This window comes from Hyaena hyaena, unplaced genomic scaffold (genome assembly GCF_003009895.1).
Source record: "Hyaena hyaena isolate Hyena2069 unplaced genomic scaffold, ASM300989v1 scaffold_844, whole genome shotgun sequence".
NCBI lineage: Eukaryota > Metazoa > Chordata > Mammalia > Carnivora > Hyaenidae > Hyaena > Hyaena hyaena.
Genome location: NW_024081476.1, coordinates 1 through 24,180, shown reverse-complemented (window position 1 = coordinate 24,180; position 24,180 = coordinate 1). Strand labels below are relative to the sequence as shown.

The 24,180-nt window shown below is 38.5% G+C and overlaps 1 protein-coding gene across 1 annotated transcript in view; it reads right to left on the bottom strand.

Annotated features, from left to right (window-relative positions):
• PHKA1 (phosphorylase kinase regulatory subunit alpha 1) overlaps positions 1–20,865 on the bottom strand; it is a gene marked incomplete at its 5' end in the record, with an annotated part of 130,784 nt that extends 109,919 nt beyond the window's left edge. Inside the window, 3 exons of the mRNA XM_039219858.1 lie at positions 10,401–10,535; positions 15,661–15,732; positions 20,714–20,865. Of these exons, the coding sequence (XP_039075789.1) occupies positions 10,401–10,535; positions 15,661–15,732; positions 20,714–20,865 (359 nt within the window). The remainder of the gene's footprint in view (positions 1–10,400; positions 10,536–15,660; positions 15,733–20,713) is intronic.
• Between the last annotated feature and the right edge of the window lie 3,315 nt (positions 20,866–24,180).

The window sequence follows — 24,180 nt, the reverse complement described above, 5'->3', positions numbered from 1 at the left end:
CCTAGTAAGTCTATGCTGAATTTAGAACAACAAATGTGAAGAAGCAACCTATCATTTTTTGAGTGAGAGCCAGAGAGAATCAGGTCAAAAGTGCCAACAGGACTTGCATGAACTCCAAACCATAATGACTTTCTAAGAGGTCAAAGAAAGTGACTACAAGATCAACTAATACTTGATCTTGGAATAAAATTTGGGCTACATAGAGAAATACCTTCCTCATATCAAAACATTTAGTAGACTGGGATATGGAAACTAGGAGCACATTATAGTCTGAGGCTAGAGGGAATGGCCAAAAAGATAAAAACAGGAAGCACGTTCTTGTAAAGCATCAATCCAAATTAATCTCAGCTTCAGAATCCTGACTTGGAATTTGTCTCAAAAAAGGTTGAGTCAGAGGCTCAGTATTTTGTAATAGTTAAGCTAAGCTATGGTTATACCTCAGAAATTGACTAGGATCTGAGATTATAGTCAATAAACTTGTTAATTTCTATGTGTTTATATTTTGGTTCCCTGCCCCCTTTTTTAAATAGTTTATTGTCAAGTTGGTTTCCATATAACACCCAGTGGTCATCCCCACAAGAGCTCTCCTCCATGCCCATCTCCCCCCTCCCCCCCACATCCATCAGTCCTGTTTGTTTCTCAGCATTCAAGAGTCTCTCATGGTTTGCCTCTCTCCTCCTCCCCCACCATTTCCCCCCTTCTTCTCCCTCATGGTCCTCTGTTAAGTTCCTCCTAATCCTCCTATATGTGCAAACATATGGTATTTGTCCTTCTCTGCCTGACTTATTTCGCTCAGCATAACACCCTCAAGGTCCATCCATGTTGCTACACATGGCCAGATTGCATTCTTTCTCATTGCCATGTAGTATTCTAGCGTATAGATAAACCACATCTTCTTGATCCATTCGTCCGTTGATGGACACTTAGGCTCTTTCCATGTTTTGGCTATTGTTGAGAGTGCTGATATGAATTGGTTTCCCACTTTTTAAAGTAAAGTTCCTTTAGGAAAATTTAACTTTGCACTTTAATTAAAAAGAAAAGGGATTTTGTACTTTATAGCTAGGATGGAAGAAGAGAAAAATCTGTATATTCCTATAGTCATATGTAGTATTAAAAGCTCTGAGAGTTAACACCCTGTTAGCATAAAATATGAGTGCCTAGGAGAGATAGAGAAAAGTCACCTCTGACTGTTGGTCCTTTCCTCCTTGGTTTATTCCATCTCAGCTGAGATTTACAAAACTCCCATAGAAATTGAATGTCTGAAATAGGTGTTAGTAAAAAGGGAAGGAGACTGGTTTTGAGCTGGATGAGATTTGGCTTGGCTATAACTACTAACAGACCATGCTTGATGAAGAAGAAAAGTATACACACACACATAAATACACAAAAGCTAGGCTTTGGGTCTGTAAGTGGCAATCCATTATCTAGTATACAATCTTTACTTATAAATTTGCCCTTTTGTGGCTTCATTTAAGATTGTATTAATTTCTAACTGGCGCTGTAACAAATTACCACAAACTTAGTGGCTTAAATAACACACATTTAAATTCTTACAGCTCTTAAAGTCAGAAGTTCAAAATACACCTTGTGGGTATTATAAGGTAAAATCAAAATCAAAAGGTCAGCCGGGCTGATTCCTTCTAGAGGTTCCAGAGGAGAATTTGTTCCTTGCCTCTTCCAACTTCCAGAGGATAAGGCTAGTAGCCATATCACTCCAATCTCTTGCTTCTGTCTCCACATGTCCTACTTATACAGGCGGGTCTCCCTTTGGCTCCCTCTTATAAACAGGATACCTATGATTACATTTAGGGCCCACATGGATAATCCAGAATAATCCTCCCCATTTCAATCTCTTTAATTTCATCATACTTGTCAATTCCCTTTTGCTATATACGGTAACATTCACAGGTGCCAGGGATTAGGGCCTGGATATCTTTGGGGACCATTTTTCAGCCTTCCACAGTCCATCCTCTGGCCCTTAAAGATTCATATCCCTCCCACTTACAAAGTGCATTCACTCTATCTCAACATTGCCCAAACTCTCAACATATTACAGCATCAATTGAAGTCCTAAATACTTTCTAAATATCATTATTTTTATAAATAATTTTTTATTAAAAAATAAAAATTTTTATAAAAAAAATAAAAAATTTTTTTATAAAAAAAAATTGCCCCACATCTCATCATCTTAATCATAATGGTGAGGTATGGATGAGGTATGGGTGGGAGGTATGGGTGAGGATCTGAGTATGATACATCTTGAGGCAAAATTCCTATCTGTGGACCTTTGAAACTAGGAAACATGTTATATTCTCTGAAAATACAGGCATAGAATACAAGTTACAGACATTCTCATTCCAAAACGGAGAAAATGGAAGGAAGGAGTCAGGAACCCCAAACAGTTTTAAAATCTAACTGGGCAAACTCCATTAGGTTTTAAGGCATGGTAGTAATCCTCTGTGGTTTTAGGCTCTGTCATCTGGGCCCAAGGCACCTCCCTTGAAGTCATCCTTTCTTTTTCTTGAAGAGTAGCACTAGTTTACTGCTTAGTAGTTTTATAAGCCTGCTTCCTGGCTATAGAATTTTGGAAGTCCAATATCCTTCTTTAATCTTGTCCCCTCTCTGTCCATTTCAGTCCAATTTTGCAGTGTTTCTGCACATGTAACATTCTCAAAAACGTTGTGAGTATTGTATATATGTCATGTGGGTTCATGCCATTAGCCAAGAGGGTCCTCTCCAAGATCTTTCTGTATAATAATATCTCTATTCCTAGATTCTGCTGAGGATGGTTGAAGAGATCCGTGAATCACAAGCCTATTCTCTTTAAGGAGCCCACTGTGTGAATGAATACACTGATCTTTTGATCTTTTTGAAGCACTTGCAGAAGGCTGTCCAGCCATACCCTTGACCTTTTTTTTTTTTCCAGAGCATGCTTTCCTAACAACAAATCTCCTAATTTTATCTTTTCCAATCTGATAATTTCACCAAGTCTTGGTTTCTTTTTGCTTACTTGTTCTTCTTTCAATTTACCTCTTTCCTCATGCATTTTACTATAAGCAGCAAGAAAAAGCCAGGTCATGATTTCAACACTCTGCTTGAAAATCTCTTTAGCTAAATATCCAAGTTCATAATTTGTAGTTGTGTTTTCCACATCACTATAGGACACAATTCAGCTAACAATCTCCTGCTGTCACTCTATAACAAGGATCCTTTTCCTCCAGTCTGCAAGAACATGTTCCTCATTTCTTTCTGAGCCCTCACCAGCAATGCCTTTAGCATCCAAAAGGTTTAAGGTAATATAGACTTTTTCTTTCATGTGGCTCACAATTCTTCCAGCCTCTATCCATTACCTGATTCCGAAGCCACTTCCTCATTTTTATATATTTGTTACAGCATTACCCCACTTCTCAGTACCAAAATCTACATTACTTTCCTATCCCTGCTATTAACAAATTATGACAAACTTAGTGGCTTAAAACAACACATATTCATTCTCTGAACGTTCCGGAGGTCAGGAGCCCAACATGAGTCTTATAGGACTAAAAACAAAATCAAGGTAGTTGGGGAGAGGGAGGGAGGCAAGCCATGAGAGACTCTTGAATGCTGAGAACAAACTGAGGGCTGATGGGGGCAGGGGAGAAGGTGATGGGCATGGAGGAGGACACTTGTTGGGATGAGCACTGGGTATTATATGGAAACCAACTTGACAATAAACTAAGGAAAAAAAACAAAAACAAAATCAAGGTGTCAGCAGGGCCAGTTTCTTCTGGGAATTCCAGGAGAGAATCTGTACCTTGCCAATTCTAACCACTAGGGGCTGTGAGCATCCCTTAAAAATCTTTGGCTCATAGCTGCAGCACTCCAATTTCTTGTTCTGTTGTCACGTGTCCTACCTTTTATACTATGAACTCCTTCTGCCTTCCTTTTATAAGAACACTTGTGATTTATATTTAGGGTCCACCAGGAAAATCCAGGATGAGCCTCCTTATCTCATGCTCCTTAAATTAATCATACTTGAGAATCTCTTTTGCTATATAAGGTAATATCCACAGGTTCCAGGAATTAGGACTAAGATAAATTTGGAGGCCATTATTCAGTGTTCCACAAGGGTAGTTTAGAAATTTTGCAGATCCTTTCTTTGTTTTTTCTTTAATTGTTTATTTGTTTTAGTTAACAGCATAGTAATTTGTTTAATGTAATATCTGTAACAAATTGTATAAATCTGTAATTTGTAGTAATTTGCTTAATGTGTCTATCACAAAGTTTAATAACTAAAAATTGCAGACTGGCAAGAAGACGGAGAAGTAGGGAGCTCCATGCATTTCGCTTGTACCCATCTTTCAAACAGAGAAGGCCTGAAGTCATAGGACACTGAGCCACAGGAGTTTGGGAAGACAAAGAGACAGAATACACTGGGAAGGAAACATCATAAGTGCTTTGCATGTTAATTGGATTTGTCTGTGTGTCTGTGTGCCTTTGTTCCCTGTGTGGTTGTCTGTCTGTTTTCTTTTCCAGGGTTACCTCAAGAAACAAGCCAAAGTACCTATGGTAGAGAGTCCCAAATACTACTATAAGTAGGGAAACAAAATAACCAAAGTCTCAACAAGAGAAACCAAGAGACACCATTCAAACAACACTTCCTGAATGGACAGGCCCTAATTAATACAGCAGCACCCGCAGGAGCAGAGTACATAACAAGTTTTTAAAATAAACAAGAGAGAGAAAGCTAACCGAAATGACGAAACAGAAGAACTCTCCTCCAGAGAAATTCCAGGAAGAAAGTACAGCTAAAGAACTGCTCAAAAAAGATAAAAGCAACATAACTGAACAAGAATTTAGAACAAAAGTCATAAAATTAATCGCTGGGCTTGAAAAAAGCATGGAAGACATCAGAGAAACTGTTGCTACAAAGACTATGGAGCTTAAAAATGGTGGGGGAAAGGGAGAGAGGCAAACCATGAGAGACTCTTGAATGCTGACAAAAACTAGGACTGATGGATGTGGGGGGGAGGGGGGGATGGGCATGGAGGAGGGCACTTTGGGGATGAGCACTGAGTGTTATGTAGAAACTAATTTGACAATAAACTATTTGTAAAAAAAAAAAATAGTTGTGATGAATTAAAAAATGCTGTAAATGAGACACATAATAAAATGGAGGCGTCCAATGCACGGATTGAAGAGGCAGAAAGGAGAATAAGTGATTTAGAAGACACAATTACAGAAAAAGACGAAACTGAGAAAAAAAGAGATAAACTGATCCAGGAACATGAAAGAAGAGTTCGAGAGCTCAGCGATACAATCAAACGGAATAATATCTGTATCATAGGAATTCCAGAAGAGGAAGAGAGAGGGAAAGGTGCTTACGGAGTCCTTGAACAAATTATAGCCGAGAACTTCCCCAACCTGGGGAGGGAAGTAGAAGTTGAAATTCAAGAGGCACAGAGAATTCCCCTCAGACATGATTTGATTCGATCTTCTCCACGACATATCATAGTGAAACTGGCAAAATATAAGGACAAAGAGAATTCTGAAGGCAGCTAGGGATAAAAGGGCCCTAACATACAAAGGGAAACCTATCAGAGTGGTGACAGACCCATCTATTGAAACGTGGCAGGCCAGAAAGGAATGGCAGGAAATCTTCAATGTGATGAACAGAAAAAAGTATGCAGCCAATAATTCTCTATCCAGCAAGCCTGTCACTCAGAATAAAAGGAGAGATAAAGGTATTTCCATAAACAAAAATTGAAAGAATTTGTCACCACTAAGCCAGCCCTACAAGAAATCCTGAGGGGGACTCTCTGAGGGAAATGTTGCAAGGAACGCAAGGTACCAGAGACACCACCAAAAGCATGAATCCCAGAAGGACACAATGTCTCTAAACCCATATATTTCAATAACACTACTGAATGTAAATGGGCTGAATGCTCCAATCAAAAGACCCAGGGTAGCAGAATGGATAAAAAACCAAAACCATCTATTTGCTGTCTACAAGAAACTCACTTTAGACTGGAGGACACCTTCAGATTGAAAGTAAAGGGTTGGAGAAATATATACGATGCCAATGGAAGTCAAAAGAAAGCTGGAGTAGCCACACATATATCAGAAAAACTAGACTTTAAATTAAAGACAGTAACATGGGATGAGTAAGGGCATTATATAATAATTACAGGGTCTATCCATCAGGAAGGACTAACAATTATAAATGTCTATGTACCGAATATGGAAGAACCGAAATCTATAAAACAATTAATCACAAACAGAAACACTCTTATGGATGAGAATGTGCTAATAGCAGGGGACTTTAATACTCCACTTACAGCAATGGATAGATCAAGTAGACAGAAAATCACTAAAGACACAATGGACTTGAATGACACACTGGACCAGATGGGTTTGACAGATATATTTAGAACTCTACATCCTGAGGCCATGGAATTCACTTTCTGCTCAAGTGCACATGGCACATTCTCTAAGAGAGATCACATACTGGGACATAAAGCTGCCCTCAATAAATATAAAAGAATTGAGATCATACCATGCACACTTTCATACCCCAATTCTATGAAACTTGAAATCAATCACAGGAAGAAGTCTGGAAAACCTCCAAAAACATGGAGGTTAAAGAACACCCTACTAAACAACCAATGGGCCAATCAGGCAATTAGAGAAGAAATTTAAAAATATATGGAAACACATGTAAATGAAAATAAAATAATCCAAACTCTATGGGATGCAGTAAATGCAGTCCTAAGAGGAAAGTACATTGCACTCCAGGCCTATTTCAAGAAATTAGAAAAAGCGCAAGTGCAAAATCTAACAGCACACCTAAAGAAACTAGAGGGAGAGCAACAGGAGCACCCTAAACCAAGCAGGAGAAGACAAATAATAAAAATCAGGGCAGAAATAAACAATATAGAAACCAAAAAAACAGTTGAACAGACTGACAAACCCAAGAGTTGGTTTTTTGAAAACATGAACAAAATTGAAAACCTCTAGCCAGGCTTCTCAAAAAGAAAAGAGAGAGCACCCAAATAGACAAAATCATGAATGAAAATGGATTTATTACAACCAACTCCTCAGAAGTACAAGCAATTATCAGGGAATACTATGAAAAATTATATGCCAACAAACTGGACAACGTAGAAGAAATGGGCAAACTCCTAAACACATACGCACTACCAAAATTCACATGGGAATTTCAGAGAGAAAATCTGAACAGACCCATAACTAGTGAGGAAATCGAATCAGTTATCAAAAATCTCCCAACAAATAAGAGCCCAGGGCCAGAAGGCTTCCCTGGGGAATTCTACCAGACATTTAAACAGAATTAATACCCATTCTTCTCAAGCTATTCTAAAAAACAGAAATCGAAGGAAAACTTGCAGACTCATTTTATGAAGCCAGCATCACTTTGGCTCCCAAGCCAGAGACCCAGCAAAGAAAGAGAACCACAGGCCAATATCCTTGATGAATACAGATGCAAAAATCCTCAACAAGATACTTGTAAATCGAATCCAACAGCACATAAAAAGAGTTATACACCATGATCACGTGGGATTCATTCCTGGATTACAGGGCTGGTTCAATATTTGCAAATCAATCAATCTGATCCATCACATCAACAAAAGAAAAGATATAAACCATATGACCCTGGTGATAGATGCAGAAAAAGCATTTGACAAGATACAGCATCACTTCTTAATAAAGACCATCAAGAAAGTCGGGATAGAAGGAACCTAGTGAAACATTATAAAAGCCATCTATGAGAAACCCTCCGCTAATATCATCCTCAATGGGGAAAAACTGAGAGCTTTCCCCCTGAGATCAGGAACACGACAGGGATGTCCACTCTCACCACTGCTGTTTCACATAGTGCTGGAAGTCCTAGCATCAGCCATCAGACAACAAAAGGAAATCAAAGGCATCAGAATTGGCAAAGAGGAAGTCAAACTCTCACTTTTTGCAGACGACATGATACTCTACATAGAAAATCCGACAGACTCCACCAGAAGCCTACTAGGACTGATCCATGAATTCAGCAATGTTGCCAGGTATAAAATCAATGTACAGAAATTGGTTGCATTTTTATACACCAATAATGAAGCAACAGAAAGGGAAATAAAGAAACTGATCCCATTCACAATTGTACAAAAACCATAAAGTATCTAGGAATAAACCTAACCAAAGATATAGGTGATCTGTATGATGAAAACTATAGAAAACTTATGAAGGAAACTGAAGAAAACACAAAGAAATGGAAAACATTCCATGCTCATGGGTTGTTGAATAAATACTGTAATAATGTCATTACTACCCAAAGCAATCTATACATTCAATGCAATCCCAACCAAAATTGCACCAGCATACTTCTTAAAACTAGAACAAACTATCCTAAAATTTGTATGGAACCACAAAAGACCGCGAAGAGCCAAAGTACTTTGAAGAAGAAAACCAAAACGGGAGGCATTACCATCTCAGACTTTAGCCTCTACTACGAAGCTGTCATCATCAAGACAGGATAGTATTGGCACAAAAACTGACACGTAGACCAATGGAATAGAAGAGAGAACTCAGAATTGGACCCAAAAATGTACAGCCAACTAATCTTTGACAAAGCAGGAAAGAGTATCCAATGGAAAAAAGACAGCCTCTTTAGCAGATGGTGCTGGGAGAACTGGACAGCAACATGCAGAAGAATGAAACTAGATCATTTTCTCACCCCACACACAAAAATAAGCTCAAAATGGATAAAGGACCTGAATGGGAGACAGGAAATCCTCAAGAATGGGAGACAGGAAACCCTCAAAATCCTAGAAGAGAAAGCAGGAAAAAAACCTCCTTGAGTTGTTTTCTCAACTGCAGCAATTTCTTACATGACACATTCCCAATCGCAAGTGAATCAAGAGCAAAAATGAACTACTGGGACCTCATCAAGATAAAAAGCTTCTGCACGGCAAAGGAAACAATCTATAAAACTAATAGGCACCTGATGGAATGGGAAAAGACAGTTGCAAATGATATATCAGATAAAGGGCTAGTATCCAAAATCTATAAGGAACTCATCAAACTCCACACCCGAAAAACAAATAATCCAGTGAAGAAATGGGCAGAAGGTATGAACAGACACTTCTCCAAAGAGGACATCCAAAAGGCCAACAGTCATATGAAACAATGCTCAGTGTCTTTCATCATGAGGGAAATACAAATCAAAACCATACTGAGATACCACCTCACACCAGTCAGAGTGGCTAAAATGAACAAATCAGTAGACTCTAGATGCTGGTGAGGATGTGGAGAAATTGGCACTCTCCTACACTGTTGGTTGGAATGTAATCTGGTGCATCTTCTCTGGAAAACAGTGTGGAGGTTCCTCAAAAAATTAACTATATAACTCCCCTATGACCCAGCAGTAGCACTCCTAGGAATTTACCCAAGCGATACAAGAATGCTGATGCATAGGGGTCCATATACCCCAATGTTCATAGCAGCACTCTCAACAATAGCCAAAACATGGAAAGAGCCTAAGTGTCCATCAACGGACGAATGGATCAAGAAGATGTGGTTTCTCTATACAATGGAATACTACATGGCAATGAGAAAGAATGAAATCTGGCCATTTGTAGCAATGTGGATGGAAATTGGTGGTGTTATGCTGAACGAAATAAGACAGGCAGAGAAAGACAGGTACCATATGTTTGCACATATAGGTGGATTAGGAGGAAGCTAACAGAGGACAAAGCGGGAACTGAAGGGGAAAATAGTTGGGGAGAGGGAGGGAGGCAAACTATGAGAGACTCTTGAATGCTGAGAACAAACTGAGCACTGAAGGGGTGTGGGGGAGAGGGGAAGGGGTTGATGGGCACGAAGGAGGACACTTGTTGGGATGAACACTGGGTGTTATCTGTAAACCAACTCGACAATAAACTATTTCAGGAAAAATAAATAAATAAATAAAAATTGCATAGTAATTTAAGTAAGTTTTAGGTTAAGTGAATTTTTAAATTTTGTCAACCTATTCATTATATTACAAAGTATTAAAAGACCTAGAAACAAGTTCCTTGGCTATTACTTTACATAAAATTATCATGTATTCAAAACATAAATATAGGTTTCAAGAAAGGGGAGAACATGTTAGTTAAGCATGCACTTGGAATGAAGATACAATATTGTTTGCTAACAGTTATGCCATAGGTACCAGACTTCTTAAACACATCTAAAATTATTAAGCCTGGTCAGGATATATTGGATTAGAAACTTAGGTTCCAGAGACTCCAAATTCCTTTTCAGATCCAGTTGAATAAAGCTGTTACAAAACCAAGAAAAAATAAAAAGGAAAGAAACCAGCCTGTATTGAATAATGTTTTGATTATTACAATGATTATAAAGGCCAATCTCCTTACCTAGGCTGGAATAAACGTGGCTAAGAATACGGGCTGGTTGTACTCTGATAGGGTATACCTCAGCAATGGTCTCCACATCAATTCCCTTGTCCTTCAAAATGGTCTTGATTTCTTCTGTCTCAGCCAGAATGGAAACTAAGAAAGAAAGGAAGAAAGATGTGGTCAACAGGAATTTTATTTCAATAGGAACCTAAAAATCTCTCAAGGCCACAGAATTTCTTTTGAATGGAAGAGAAAGAAAATGGGAGGAAATCAAGTTATTGAGGAACTTTGATGAAACAAGTACCATGCTAGGTACATAAAACTATTATCTAAATGGAAAAGGAAAAAGGATCTCTTGACTAGAGTATTAGATTTTGCTTTTTTGGCTAAGTACCTATGTACTCCTAGAGATTCCCACACTCTCTTTACATCTGAGATTCCATGTGTAAGTAGGAAAAAAAAATCCAGTGTGAGGTGTGTTATAGCTTTGGTAACAATTGATTCTCCAAAGCTCTTTTCTATTCTTACTCTTAAGACCAGAAAGGATTTTGAGGGTAATAAAGAATAAGAACTACTCTATACCTAGAGAATGGTAGAAGATAAAGTAAACCAGAAATACAGAATTGAGGTACCAGAGTTAAAATTGTGTGTGGTTCTTTTGGGAGCTAGGGGAAAGGGATTCTACTTCTCTAGATTCTGAGCCTGCCATGCCTGGACAGCTCCCTTTTCTTCCTTTTATATTCATGTCTCTGAAGTGGTTATCATACTCACAAAGGAAGAGGCCAGGCCATCCTGACTCTTTTGTTTACTCTCCCTCTAGGGGACAGATGGCTGGTTGGGGGCTACTAATCCTAGTGGGGCCTCAACTAGTTTGACACTAAACACCAGGGGCAAACATGTCCTCTCTTCCTATTCCTCTAGTGCTGGTAGATGTGTTGAACTGGATAATGGAAAAATGAAGGTACCATTTGGTTCATTCAAGTTTACTAGCATTTTCTATGTTGAGTATCTAGGGCAAAAATCTAGTAACCAGAGTGCCACTTTCTTTATCTTTGCCATTATCTTTTGTGTGTTATCTTTCTATCTTGGGGGCCTTATGGTATCGTGTTGCCGTGGTCTGGGTCAGGATATGCAGGATATGGTGATCATAGAGTCCCGTGGACATAACACAATCTTGATTACTTAGAACTACAAACACGAAAATGACAAAGATTCTCCAGGGAAAATGTACAAAGGGAGAATGATAATGTGGCTAAGGAAAGTCCCGGAAAACACATGTGGTTATCCATTCATTTATTAACAAATACTAATTAAGCACCTAAGTGGATGAGGTACTATGCTAGGCATTATGGATAAACAGATGGATAAATTAGTCTCTCTCTTAAAGAGCTTACAGTGTAATGGAAGGGACACATACATAAACTGATTATAAAATAAGCTGCTAGGTAAACAAAGATATACACAAAACATTATAAGTCACCCAAGTATGACACCTATCATATCAGGGACTGGTAGGGAGTAGTTTCAGAAAAGGTCTTCTGAGAGAGTTGATATCTTAGCTGAGTTTGAAAGAATGGATGTTAGCCAGGAGAAAGAAAGGAATAGGAATGGGAAAATCTATTTTAGGTAGAAGGTACACAATGGTCATAAAACATGGAAATGAAAAAAGAATGTGTATGTGTTGGTGGTGGGGAACTACATACATTTCAGTATTGCTGTAGCATAAAATACCTTGCATGGTGGTAAGAAAAAGAATCCGGTAAGGCAGACACAGTCTAGATATTTATGGAGGGCATATATGTCACTTTAAGTATTTTGTATTTTATCCTTGGGTAATGATTTCCAAACTTAATTCTACTAAGCTTCAAGGATCTGCAGAGGGCAATGCAGTTGGTAGCAGGAGGAGGGAGGACTGAAAGAGAGTCAAATGAGCAACACTCTGGGGCACCAGGAATACTTTCAACCCCAACAGCTGAGCTCTTTTTTTTTTTTTACTTTATGTTTTATAAAAACATTTAGAAAATGACACCTATGTGCTAGGCACTGCCAAATGCTAGGGGTACAGAGATAGGCATGATCCCTGGAGAAAATGACACTGACACTGAGTTCTGTTAGAAGGCTGAATGGAAATTAATCTGGCAAAGGTGAAGGTAAAAGTATGAGAGAAGCTGTCCCAGACAGAAGAAAAAGCACAAAGACTCAAGGGCAAAATGGAACAAGGGAGATATAGGAATTATATGATGTTCTTTACAGCAGGAGCATGAAGTGTGAAGGGGAGATGGTAAAAATTGACAATGGAGACAGGGTCAGACACCAGATCCTCAAGGGCCTTATAAACCATATGAAAAAGGTTGGCAATGGAAACCCTTGTAGAGTTGTAATCAGGAAAATAATATGTCCATATCTGTACCTTAAAAAACATATTAATGCTGATGGTTAAAGAATAAGCTGATACACTGTAGTGGGCCTACTCTGAAGACAGAGAAGCCACTTAAAAAGTCTATTGCAGTAATGCAGTGAAAAATGCTTATTACCTAGATTAGGATCATGACATTGGTACTGAAGAGGACTGTACAGATTTCAGAATCATTTAGAAGGTAAAGAAATCAGGATTTGTGAACTGGTTAAATATACGAGGTGAGAGATGGGGAGATACTGAGAATGATTCTCCATGAATTTATATGTGTAACTGAGAATGTTGTGTGCCTTTAATGACACAGGAATATAGGGAGAAAAGCAGGCAAGAATGATGTAGTAGTAAGAGGGTGATTTTAGACATGCTGGGTTTTTTATTTTTTTTAATTTTTATTTATTTATTTTGACAGAGAGAGAGCAGGTAAATAAGCAGGGGAAGGGCAGAGAGAAAGAGAGAGGGAGACAGAATCCTAAGCAGATTCCACCCTCAGCCCTGATGCAGGGATCGATCTCATGACTGTGAGATCATGACCTGAGCTGATATGAAGAGTTGGATTCTTAACCAACTGAGCCACTAGACATGTGCCTCTAGACATGCTGAGTTTGAAGTGCATGTGAGACATTCAAGTGGGGCTGTCTTAAAGGACAGTAATTTGGATTCAGGAATTATTAGCATACAAAGAGATGAGATGCGTCAAGGAGAATACACAGGGAAAAAGATAAGAGAACTCAGAATACAACCTTGAGAAAGTTCAACGTGTAAGAAATGGGCAGATAAAAAAAAAAGCCTAGGGTGGAAATGAGGAGTTCTTATCTCAAGGCTTGCATTTTCTCTATGGTATAGGAGGTAAAGTCATCTTCTGAGAGGGAAGAAGTTGAACTAGGGAGAGGGAGAAGGTTTGGAATAGAAGGAGGCAGAGAGATCAGAACAAATATTCTAAGTAAGACGATCTATGGATATAATCCCTAGGAATATCAACAGTTAAGGGGCAAAGAGAAGAAGAAGCCCAGAATGAGGCAGAGAAATGCAAAATTCAGGTTTAAGGAGACCCAAGAGATGGTATCACAGAAGGCATGCAAGTTAAGAGTTTCTGGAAAGATAATAAATGAAACAAAAAGATCTAGTAGGATACAGATTGAAAAATATCTACTGAATTTTTCAATAACTTTAGCAAAAGCATTTTCAGAGGAGTAATAAGCCACATTTAAAAGGACTGTAGAATGCATGGAATACAAAGAAGCGATATTCAGGTGAGAAAGGAAGGATAGGATTACTAGAGGGTGATGGGTATGTAAATGAACTAAAAAACAGAACCAACAGAGAAGAGGAGTTTGAAGATTAGAGGAAAGAGTAGGTTTCTAGCAGGGCTGGGGTTCAGGATAGGATCAAGCATTAGAAGGAGGATTCAGTCTTGAAGAAGAGAAGAAACACCTTTTCTGAGACTGGAGAAAAGGGGGCAAGGATAAGTAAAGATATAAGTAAAAATGTGGTGGGAGGTTAGGAAACAGATAGGGATCATAACATTAAAATTATCTAGCTAGATTAAGATATTTACCCTTGTTAGCAGGCCAAGAAAAAGGATGAAAACAAGGGATGGGCTTGAAAACAGAAAATTTGGAATAGTGGCTGAAAAGAATGAAAATGCTGAGTAACAGTAAGAACAAAGACTAACAAGGAGCACTGTTGGCCTAGCTGGGTTGGAAACTGTAGAATTACAGTGCAACCATGTGCTGATTTGTGTGATTTTTTTTCCAGTAGATTTAAGCAGGCCAGATATAGGATCAGAAAATGCAGAAAGGAAGAGTCTGAGAAGATGACAGACTACAAGGACCCTATGATCATCTCGTCCCATAGACATAACTATATAACAATCACATCAGTATAAATAACCCAGAAAACAATATGAAGACTGGCAGAACAAACTCCACAACTTAAGGTAGAGAAGAGGCCACACTAAAGAAAGTAGAAAGGGTGAAGATGTGGTTTGGGAGCAAAACAGACTGTGGCCATCTGTAGCAGGGAGGGAGCCAGTGATGCAGAGAAGGACAAAAAACAGATTATTACACCAAGGAGCCCAAATGGGGAAAATGAATCCCCATAACACTTGGCTTTGAAAGCAAGAGGGGATGAATTTTGTAAATTCCTACAACCAGCAGGACTTTAAAGCGTGGACTTTTAAAAATCAGCAGTCTCAGCTCTAGGAGAACCCAGAGGGCATTAGGAAGTAGAATTCCTGCCCTTTAAGAAACTGCAACAAAACCCAACAGTGATATAGTGTGGAAGCAGCAGTTTGAAACACACTAGGGATGGATGGGAGGGAGAGTTATTTACTCATCTCAGAGCATGTCCCTGAGAGGTGGAGATCACAGTGAGACCCTTCCAAGAATAAAGGAGCCGGCAGGTACCATTTCCTTCCCTCACCATTCATCAACACATGACCACTGGCAGGGACCAGCAGAGTGCTGCAACTTGCGATCTAACTTGCTTACACCAAGCCCTGCCATTCCCACTTTTGGGTGGATCTGCCCTTCCCAGTCATGCTAGCTTCAGTCGTGGCACTGCAGGTCCCCTCCCCCAGAACACAGGTATATCCCACCAACACCTTATATCCCAATCCACATGTTCTGTGGGACTAAAGTTCCAGTGCCAGTGGCAGGTCTCATTTTGCAAGCTGACAGGTACACATCTTGCTAAAACATGCCCCACACAGCCAGGAATCAAACACTGCTCATAATAGGCAAGGAGAGCCTCTGCAGACAACTGGACTGAAGGAAAAAGAGGTCACGACTCAAGAGTAGGGCATACACAGCACACATAGGAGATCCTTCCTGAAGCTCCAGGTCCTGGGGAATAGGACTCTACACTGCAAGACACTACAGGACCTCTTCTTCATAAGGCTATTATCATTAGGAACAACAGAAGTAGGTGACTTTCCTAACAAAGAAAAAGACATGGAGAGTTAAACAAAATGAGGAGATGGAGGAATATGTTACAAAAGAAAGAAAAGGACCAAATCACAGCAAGAGACTTAACTAAAGCAAATATAAGTAGTATTCCTGATAGAGAATTCGAAGTAATGCACTTTTAAAGATATTTGTTGAATTAGAGAAAAGAGTGGAAGCCATCAGGGAGACCTTTAACAAAGAGACAAAAAAAAAAATAACCATCAAAGATGAAGAAGACAATAACTGAAATTAAAAATACACATGATGGAATAAATGGGAACCTAGAGGAAGTAGAAAAACAAATTATTGACCTGGAAGACAAAGTAATGGAAAACAATTAAGTTGAGTGAATGAGAGGGAAAAAATATTATACAAAGTGAGAACAGTCTTAGGGAACTCAGGGAATCCATCAAGGTAATAACATTCACATTAGAGATATCCTAGAAGAAGAAGAGAGAGACTAAGAGGTAGAAAATTTATTTGAAGAAATAACAGCTGAAAATATCCCTAATCTGGAGAAGGAAACATATCCACATCCAGGAGGCACAGAGATCCCCACAAAAATGTCAACCCTAGGAGGTCCACACAGAGACACATAGTAATTAAAATGGCAAAAAGTAGTGATGAATAATTTTCACAGCAGCAAGAGAGAAGACAGTTACATATAAGGGAAACTCCATAAGTCTATCAGCAGATTTTTCAGCAGATTTTTGCAGACTAGAAGGGAGTGGCATGGCATATTCAAAATGTTGGAAGGGAAAAATCTTCAGCTAAGTATACTCTATCCAGCAAGGCTATCAATCAGAATAGGAGAGATAAAAAGTTTCTCAGACAAATTAAAACCAAAGGAGTTCATGACCACTAAACCAGCTCTACAAGAAAGGAGTGGAAAGGAAAGATCATAAGTAAGAGTATGAAAAGTAATAAAATAAGTATTTTACTTACAAAAGCATTAAAAATAAGTATTTCTGCAAAACTCAGTCAATGGATTCATAAAATAAAAGGATGGAGAATATGACACCATACACCTAAAGTGTTGGGAGGGATTAATGAAGAATGGGTTCAAACTTAAATAGCCATCAACATATAGAACAGTATAGTCAAAAGATGTTACATACAAACCTAGCATAACCACAAATAAAAAGCTAGTAATAGATTTGCAGAGAATAAAGAGAAAGGAATCCATGTATATCACTAAAGAAAGGCAACAAACCATGAAAGAGCATAAGAGAAGAAAGGATCCGCGGATAAACTACAAAAAAGCCCACAAAACAAGTAACAAAATAGTACTAACTACATATCTATCACTAATTACTTTGAATGTAAATGGACTAAATGCTCCAATCAAAAGACAGGGTGAAAGGATGGAGGAAAAAAAGATCCATCTATATCCTGCCTACAGGAGACTCCTTTCAGACCTAAAGATACCTGCAGATTGCAAATGATTGTCAAAAGAAAGCTGGGGTAACAATACTTATATCAGACAAACTAGACTCTAAAACAAAGGCTTTAACAACAGACAAAGAAGGATACTATATAATAATAAAGGGAACAATCTAACAAGTGGATGTAACAATTATAACTGTTTATGCATCGAACATGGAAGCACCCGAATACACAAAAAAATTAATAACAAATATAAAGGAACTGATAGTAATACAATAATAGTAGGAGACTTTAACACCCCACTTACACAAGTGGACAGTTTACCCAAACAGAAAGTCAACAAGGAAACAGTGGCTGTAAATGACACACTGGACTAGGTGCGTTTAACAAATGTTTCAGAGAATGCTATCACTAAACAGGAGAATAAACATTCTTCTCAAGTACATATGGAACATTCTCTGGTATAGATCACAATTAGGCCACAAAACAAGTCTCAACAAATTTAAAAAGGGTACAGTCATACCATGCATCTTTTCTGACAACAACACTACGAAACTAGAAATCAACCACAAGAAAAAAATCTGGAAAGACCATAAATACTTGGAGGTTAAATAACATGAACAATGAATGGGTCAATCAGAAAATAAAAGAAGAAATAAGAAAGTACACAGAAACAAATGAAATGAAAACACAATGGTCCAAACTCTTTGTGATACTGCAAAAGTGGTTCTAAGAGGGAAGTTTACAGCAATACAAGCCTATCTCAAGAAGGAAGAAAAATCTCAAAGAAAAACCTAAATGTACACTTAAAGGAGGTAGAAAAAGAAGAATAACCAAAACCCCAAACCAGCAGAAGCAATGAAATAGTAAATAAAAAATAGATTAGAGCAGAAATAAATGATATAGGAACTAAAAATCAATGGCACAGATCAATGAAACCAAGAGGTTATTCTTTGAAAAGATCAACAAAATTGATAAACCTCTTACCAGAGTTAACACCTATTCTCAAACTATTCCAAAACATAGAAGAGGAAGAAAACTTCCAAACTTATTCTACAAGGCCAATTATCACCATGATACCAAAACCTGATGAAGACACCACCAAAAAAAAAAAAAAAAAAAAAAAAAGAATTACAGGCCAATCTCTCAAAAATATACATGTAAAGATCTTCAACAAAATATTAGCAAACAAATCCAATAATACATTTAAGAAAAAACATTCACCAGGCTGACCAAGAAGTTAAAGAGGAAGTTAAAAGGTACATGGAAGCCAACGAAAATGATAACACCACAGCCCAAAACCTCTGGGATGTATATAAGAGGGAAGTATATAGCAAACCAGGCCTTCCTAAAGAAGGATGAAAGGTCTCAGATAAACAACCTAACCTTACACCTTAAAGAGCTGGAAAAAGAACAGCAAATAAAACCCCAGGCCAGCAGAAGACAGGAAATAATAAAGATTAAAGCAGAAATCAATGCTACAGAAACAAAAAAACAAACCAACAAACAAAAAACAAACCAGTAGAACAGATCAATCAAACCAGAAGCTAGTTTTTTGAAAGAATTAACAGAACTGATAAACCCCTAGCCAGTTTGAAAAAAAAAAAAGCGGGGCACCTGGGTGGCACAGTTGGTTAAGCGTCTGACTTTGGTTCAGGTCATGATCTCACCACTCATGAGTTTGAGCCCCATGTCGGGCTCTGTGCTGACAGCTCAGAGCCTGGAGCCTTCTTCCAATTCTGTGTTTCCTTCTTTCTCTGTCCCTCTTCTGCTCACACATTCTCTCTTTCTCTCAAAAAGAAATAAACATTAAGAAAATTAAAAAAAAAAAAACAAAAAGGAAAGGACCCAAATAAATAAAATCAAGAATGAAAGAGGAGTAATCACAAGCAACATAGCAGAAATACAAACAATAATAAGAGAATATTATGAGGAATTATACACCAAGAAAATGGACAATCTGGAAGAAATGGACAAATTCCTAAAAACGTATAAACTACGAAAACAGGAAGAAATAGAAAATTTGAACAGACCCATAACCAGTAAAGAAATAGAATTAGTAATCAAAAATCTCCCAAAAAACAAGAGCCCAGGGCTAGATGGCTTTCCAAGGGGCTTCTACCAAACATTTAAGGAAGAGTTAACACGTATCCTCTTGAAGCTGTTACAAAAAATAGAAATAGAAGGAAAACTTCCAAACACTTTTTATGAAGCCAGCATTACCTTTATTCCAACACCAGACAAAGACCCCACTACAATGGAAGACTATAGACCAATTTCCCTGATGAACATGGATGGAAAAATCCTCAATAAGATAGTAGCCAAATAGATCCAACAGTACATCAAAAAAATTATTCACCACAACCAAATGGGATTTATACCTGGGATGCAGGGCTGGTTCAATATCCACAATCAATGTGATTCATCACATCAATTAAAGAAAGTACAAGAACCACATGATCCTCTCAATGGATGCAGAGAAAGCATTTGACAAAATACAGCGTCCTTTCTTGATAAAAACCCTTAAGAAAGTAGGGATAGAAGGAACATACCTCAAGATCACAAAAGCCATATATGAAAGACCCACTGCTAATATCACCCTCAATGGGAAAAAACTGATAGCTTTCCCCTCTAAGGTCAGGAACACAACAGGCATGTCCACTCTCGCCACCGTTATTCAACATAGTATTGGAAGTCTTAGCCTCAGCAATCAGACAACACAAAGGAATAAAAGGCATCCAAATCAGCTAAGAGGAAGTCAAATTTTCACTCTTCACGGATGACATGGGTTTTCTATATGGAAAACCCAAAAGATTCCACCAAAAAACTGCTAGAATGGATCCATGAATTCAGCAAAGTCGCCGGGTATAAAATCAATGCAGAGAAATTGGTTGCATTCCTATATACCAATAATGAAGCCATAGAAAGAGAAATCAAGGAATTGATCCCACATACAATTGCACCAAAACCCATAAAATATCTAGGAATAAACCTAACCAAAGAGGTGAAAAATCTATACACTGAAAACTATAGAAAGTTTATGAAAGAAATTGAAGAAGACACACACACAAAAAAGGAAAAATATACCATGCTCCTGGACAGGAAGAACAAATATTGTTAAAATGATAATACTACCCAAAGCAATCTGCATATTCAATGCAATCTCTATCAAAATAACACCAGTATTGAGGGGGGCAAGATGGCGGAGAAGTAGGGAGCTCCATACATTTCTCTCGCCCCCATCTCTCAAACAGAGAAGGCCTGAAGCCATAGGACACTGAACTGCAGGAGTCTGGGAGGAAAAGAGACAGAGTTCACTAAGAAGAAAACCTCATAGGTGCGTGAGTGCGAACTGGGGAAGAAAAAAATGTGCTGGGACCTGGAGACACGGAGGGAGGGGAGGGAACCCCCTTTGCAGGGAGCTGAAGAGAGTTAAGGGGAAAAGAAAGAGTGTTTGAAACTACTCATAGAACTGTCGCTAGAGAAGAGGAAAACCTCGACCCAGGACAGAGAGGGATCCTATTTCTAGATGTGGTGTTTTCTTTGGGCTGAGTGCCACAGTCCCAGGTGGCGCCAGGAGAAACTGTTCCGCTGCTCTCCCGGCTCAATTCCCAGCTGGGAAGCGGCCTGTCCTGAAACTGCTCTGCTGCTCTCCTGGCTTGATCCCCGGCTGGGAAGCAGCCTGGCCTGGGGGATTACATTTCGGGCTGTATCAATAAAGCACGTGGACTGAGACCTGGAAACGAGGCGAGGCTTGGGACATAGAACACAGCACACCTTGGCTATGCTTGCGGCCCAAGGAGATCAGACCCAAAAGGGTGATTTGCAATGCTAGGTTTGAGAAGGGGCTGGGGCGCCACCATTTTTCTTCCCACAACTACCAAAGCAGGACCTCAGTGGAGGCTAGACCTGCCTACACCAAACTATGCCCATCCCTGCTAGAGAGCTACTTTTTTTTTTTTTTTTTTTACCTAACCCTGGGGCAAGACAAACATGGATGCAATGCTGTGATTAATGCTAGATCAATTCTTTCTATTCAGATACATTTTCCCTTATCTCATTCATATCCCTCCCTTCTGATGGACTGGGCACTCTGGTCATTGGTTTGCTTAAACAGTCACATTCAATCCATCCTCTACATGTATATTCTACACCTCCACCATTACCTTCCTATCGCTCTCTCTCTGGAATAATCAGACTATATAGTTTCTCTGAGTAACACTATCTGTGTTTCTTTCTCCTCGGCTCCTAGCATATTCTCCTTTTTCTCTCTGAATTAAGCCTCTTAGTCTCTCTGCCTTGTCATTGTCCAATTTCGCTTTCTCCCCAACCCTGTCATTTCTCTCTTTGTACATGCTCTTCCATCAGCACTGCATACACTCTGCTCTTTATTTGTACCTTGGAATTCTGGTTTTATGCTTTTAAGACTGTCCTTTGTCTTTTCGGGGTTTTTTCTTTCTTTTTCTTTTTTCCTGTCAGTTTGCATGTTCATTGCATTTGTCTGTGTGTTTGCATGCCTTTGTTCCCTGTGTATTTGTCTCTCTGTTTTCCTTTCCAGGATTACCTCAAGAAACAAACCAAATGGTGGAGAGTCCCAAATACCACTACGAGTAGGGAAATAAAATAACCAAAGTCTCAACAAGAGAGACCAAGAGAAACGACTCAAAGAACACTTCCTGAAGGGACTGGCCATGGACAGTTAATGAGCCTTCTTTAATAAAGTAGTACTTGCAGGTGCAGAGTGCATAACAAGCTTTTAAAACTAACAAGAGGCAGAAAGCTACCCAAAGTGACGAAATGGAAGAACTCTCCTCTAAAGAAATTCCAGGAAGAAATGACAGCTAAAAAACTGTTCAAAACAGATATAAGCAACATAACTGAACAAAAATTTAGAACAACAGTCATAAAATTAATCGCTGGCTTGAAAAAGGCATGGAAGACATCAGAGAAGCTATTGCTACAAAGACAATAGACCTTAAAAATAGTTGTGATGGATTTAAAAATTCTATAAATGAGGTGCATAATAAAATGGAGGTGTCAAATGCACGGATTGAAGAGTCAGAGAGGAGAAAAGGTGCATTAGAAGACACAATTATAGAAAAAAAGGAAGCTGAGAAAAAGAGAAATAAACTGATCAGAAGCACAAAAAGAGAGTTTGAGAACTGAGTAATGCAATCAACTGGAACAATATCTGTATCATAGGAATTCCATAAGAGAAAGAGAGAGGGAAAGGCACTGAAGGAGTCCTTGAACAAATTATAGCTGAGAACTTCCCCAATCTGGGTAAGGAAACAGACACTGAAATCCAAGAGGCACAGAAAACTCCCCTCAGACGTAACTTGAATTGATCTTCTGCATGACATATTATGGTGAAACTGGCAAACCATAAGGACAAAGAGAGAATTCTGAAAGCAGCTAGGGAGAAAAGGGCCCTAACATACAAAGGGAAACCTATCAGAGTGGTGACAGACCTATCTCCTGAAAATTTGCAGGCCAGAAAGGAATGGCAGGAAATCTTCAATGTGATGAACAGAAAAATAGGCAGCCAAGAATCCTCTATCCAGCAAGCCTGTCATTCAGAATAGAAGGAAAGATACAAGTCTTCCCAAATAAACAAAAATTGTTAGAATTCCTCACCACTAAACCAGGCCTACAAGAAATCATGAGGGGGACTCTTTGAGGAAAATGTTGCAAAGAATGCAAGGTACCAGAGACAAAACCACAAGAATGAAACCTACAAAGGACACAATGTAAACCCATAGTTTTCAATAATAACACTGAATGTAAATGGGCTGAATGCTCCAATCAAAAGACATAGGGTAGCAGAATGGATAAAAAAAAAAAAAAACAAAATCCATCTATTTGCTGTCTGCAAGAAACCCATTTTAGACTGGAGGACACCTTCAGATTGAAAGTAAGGGGATGGAGAAATATCTATCATGCTACTGGAAGTCAAAAGAAAGCTGGAGTAGCTATACTTATATCAGACAAACCGGACTTTAAAGTTAAGGCAGTAATAAGAGATGAAGAAGGGCATTATATAATAATTACAGAGTCTATCCATCAGGAAGAACTAACAATTATAAATGTCTACACACCAAATACAGGAGAATAAAACAATCACAAACATGAAACAAACTTAAGGACAAGAATGTGCTAACAGCAGAGGACTTGAATACTCCACTTACAGCAATGGATAGATCAACAGGAAGAAAATCACTAAAGAAAAAATGGACTTGAATGACACACTGGACCAGACGGATTTGACACATATATTTAGAACTCTACATCCTGAGGCTATGGTTTTCACTTTCTTCTCATGTGTGTATGGCACATTCTCTAAGAGAGATCACATACTGGGTCATAAAGCAGCCCTCAATAAATATAAAAAATAGAGATCATACCATGCACACTTTCAGATCACAATGCTATGAAACTTGAAGTCAGTCACAGGAAGAAGTCTGGAAAACTTCCAAAAACATGGAGGTTAAAGAACACCCTACTAAAGAATGAATGGACCAATCAGGCAATTAGAGAAGACATTTAAAAATATATGGAAACACATGAAAATGAAAATACAACAACCCAAACTCTTTGGGATGCGGCAAAGGCAGTCCTAAGAGGGGAGTACATTGCAATCTAGGCCTATTTCAAGAAATTAGAAATAGCGCAAATACAAAATCTAACAGCACACCTAACGGAACTAAAAGGAGAGCAACAAGAGCACGCCAAACCAGTGGAAGAAGAGAAATGATAAAAATCAGGGTAGAAATAAACAATATAGAATAAAACAAAAACAAAAACAAACAGTTGAACTTATCAATGAAACCAAGAGTTGCTTTTTTGAAAAAATAAACAAAATAGACAAACATCTAGCCAGGCTTCTCAAAAAGAAAAGAGACAGCACTCAAATAGACAAAATCATGAATGAAAATGGATTTATTACAACCAATCTCTCAGATATACAAGCAATTATCATGGAATACTATGAAAAATTATATGCCAACAAACTGGACAACCTAGAAGAAATGGACAAATTCCTAAACACACA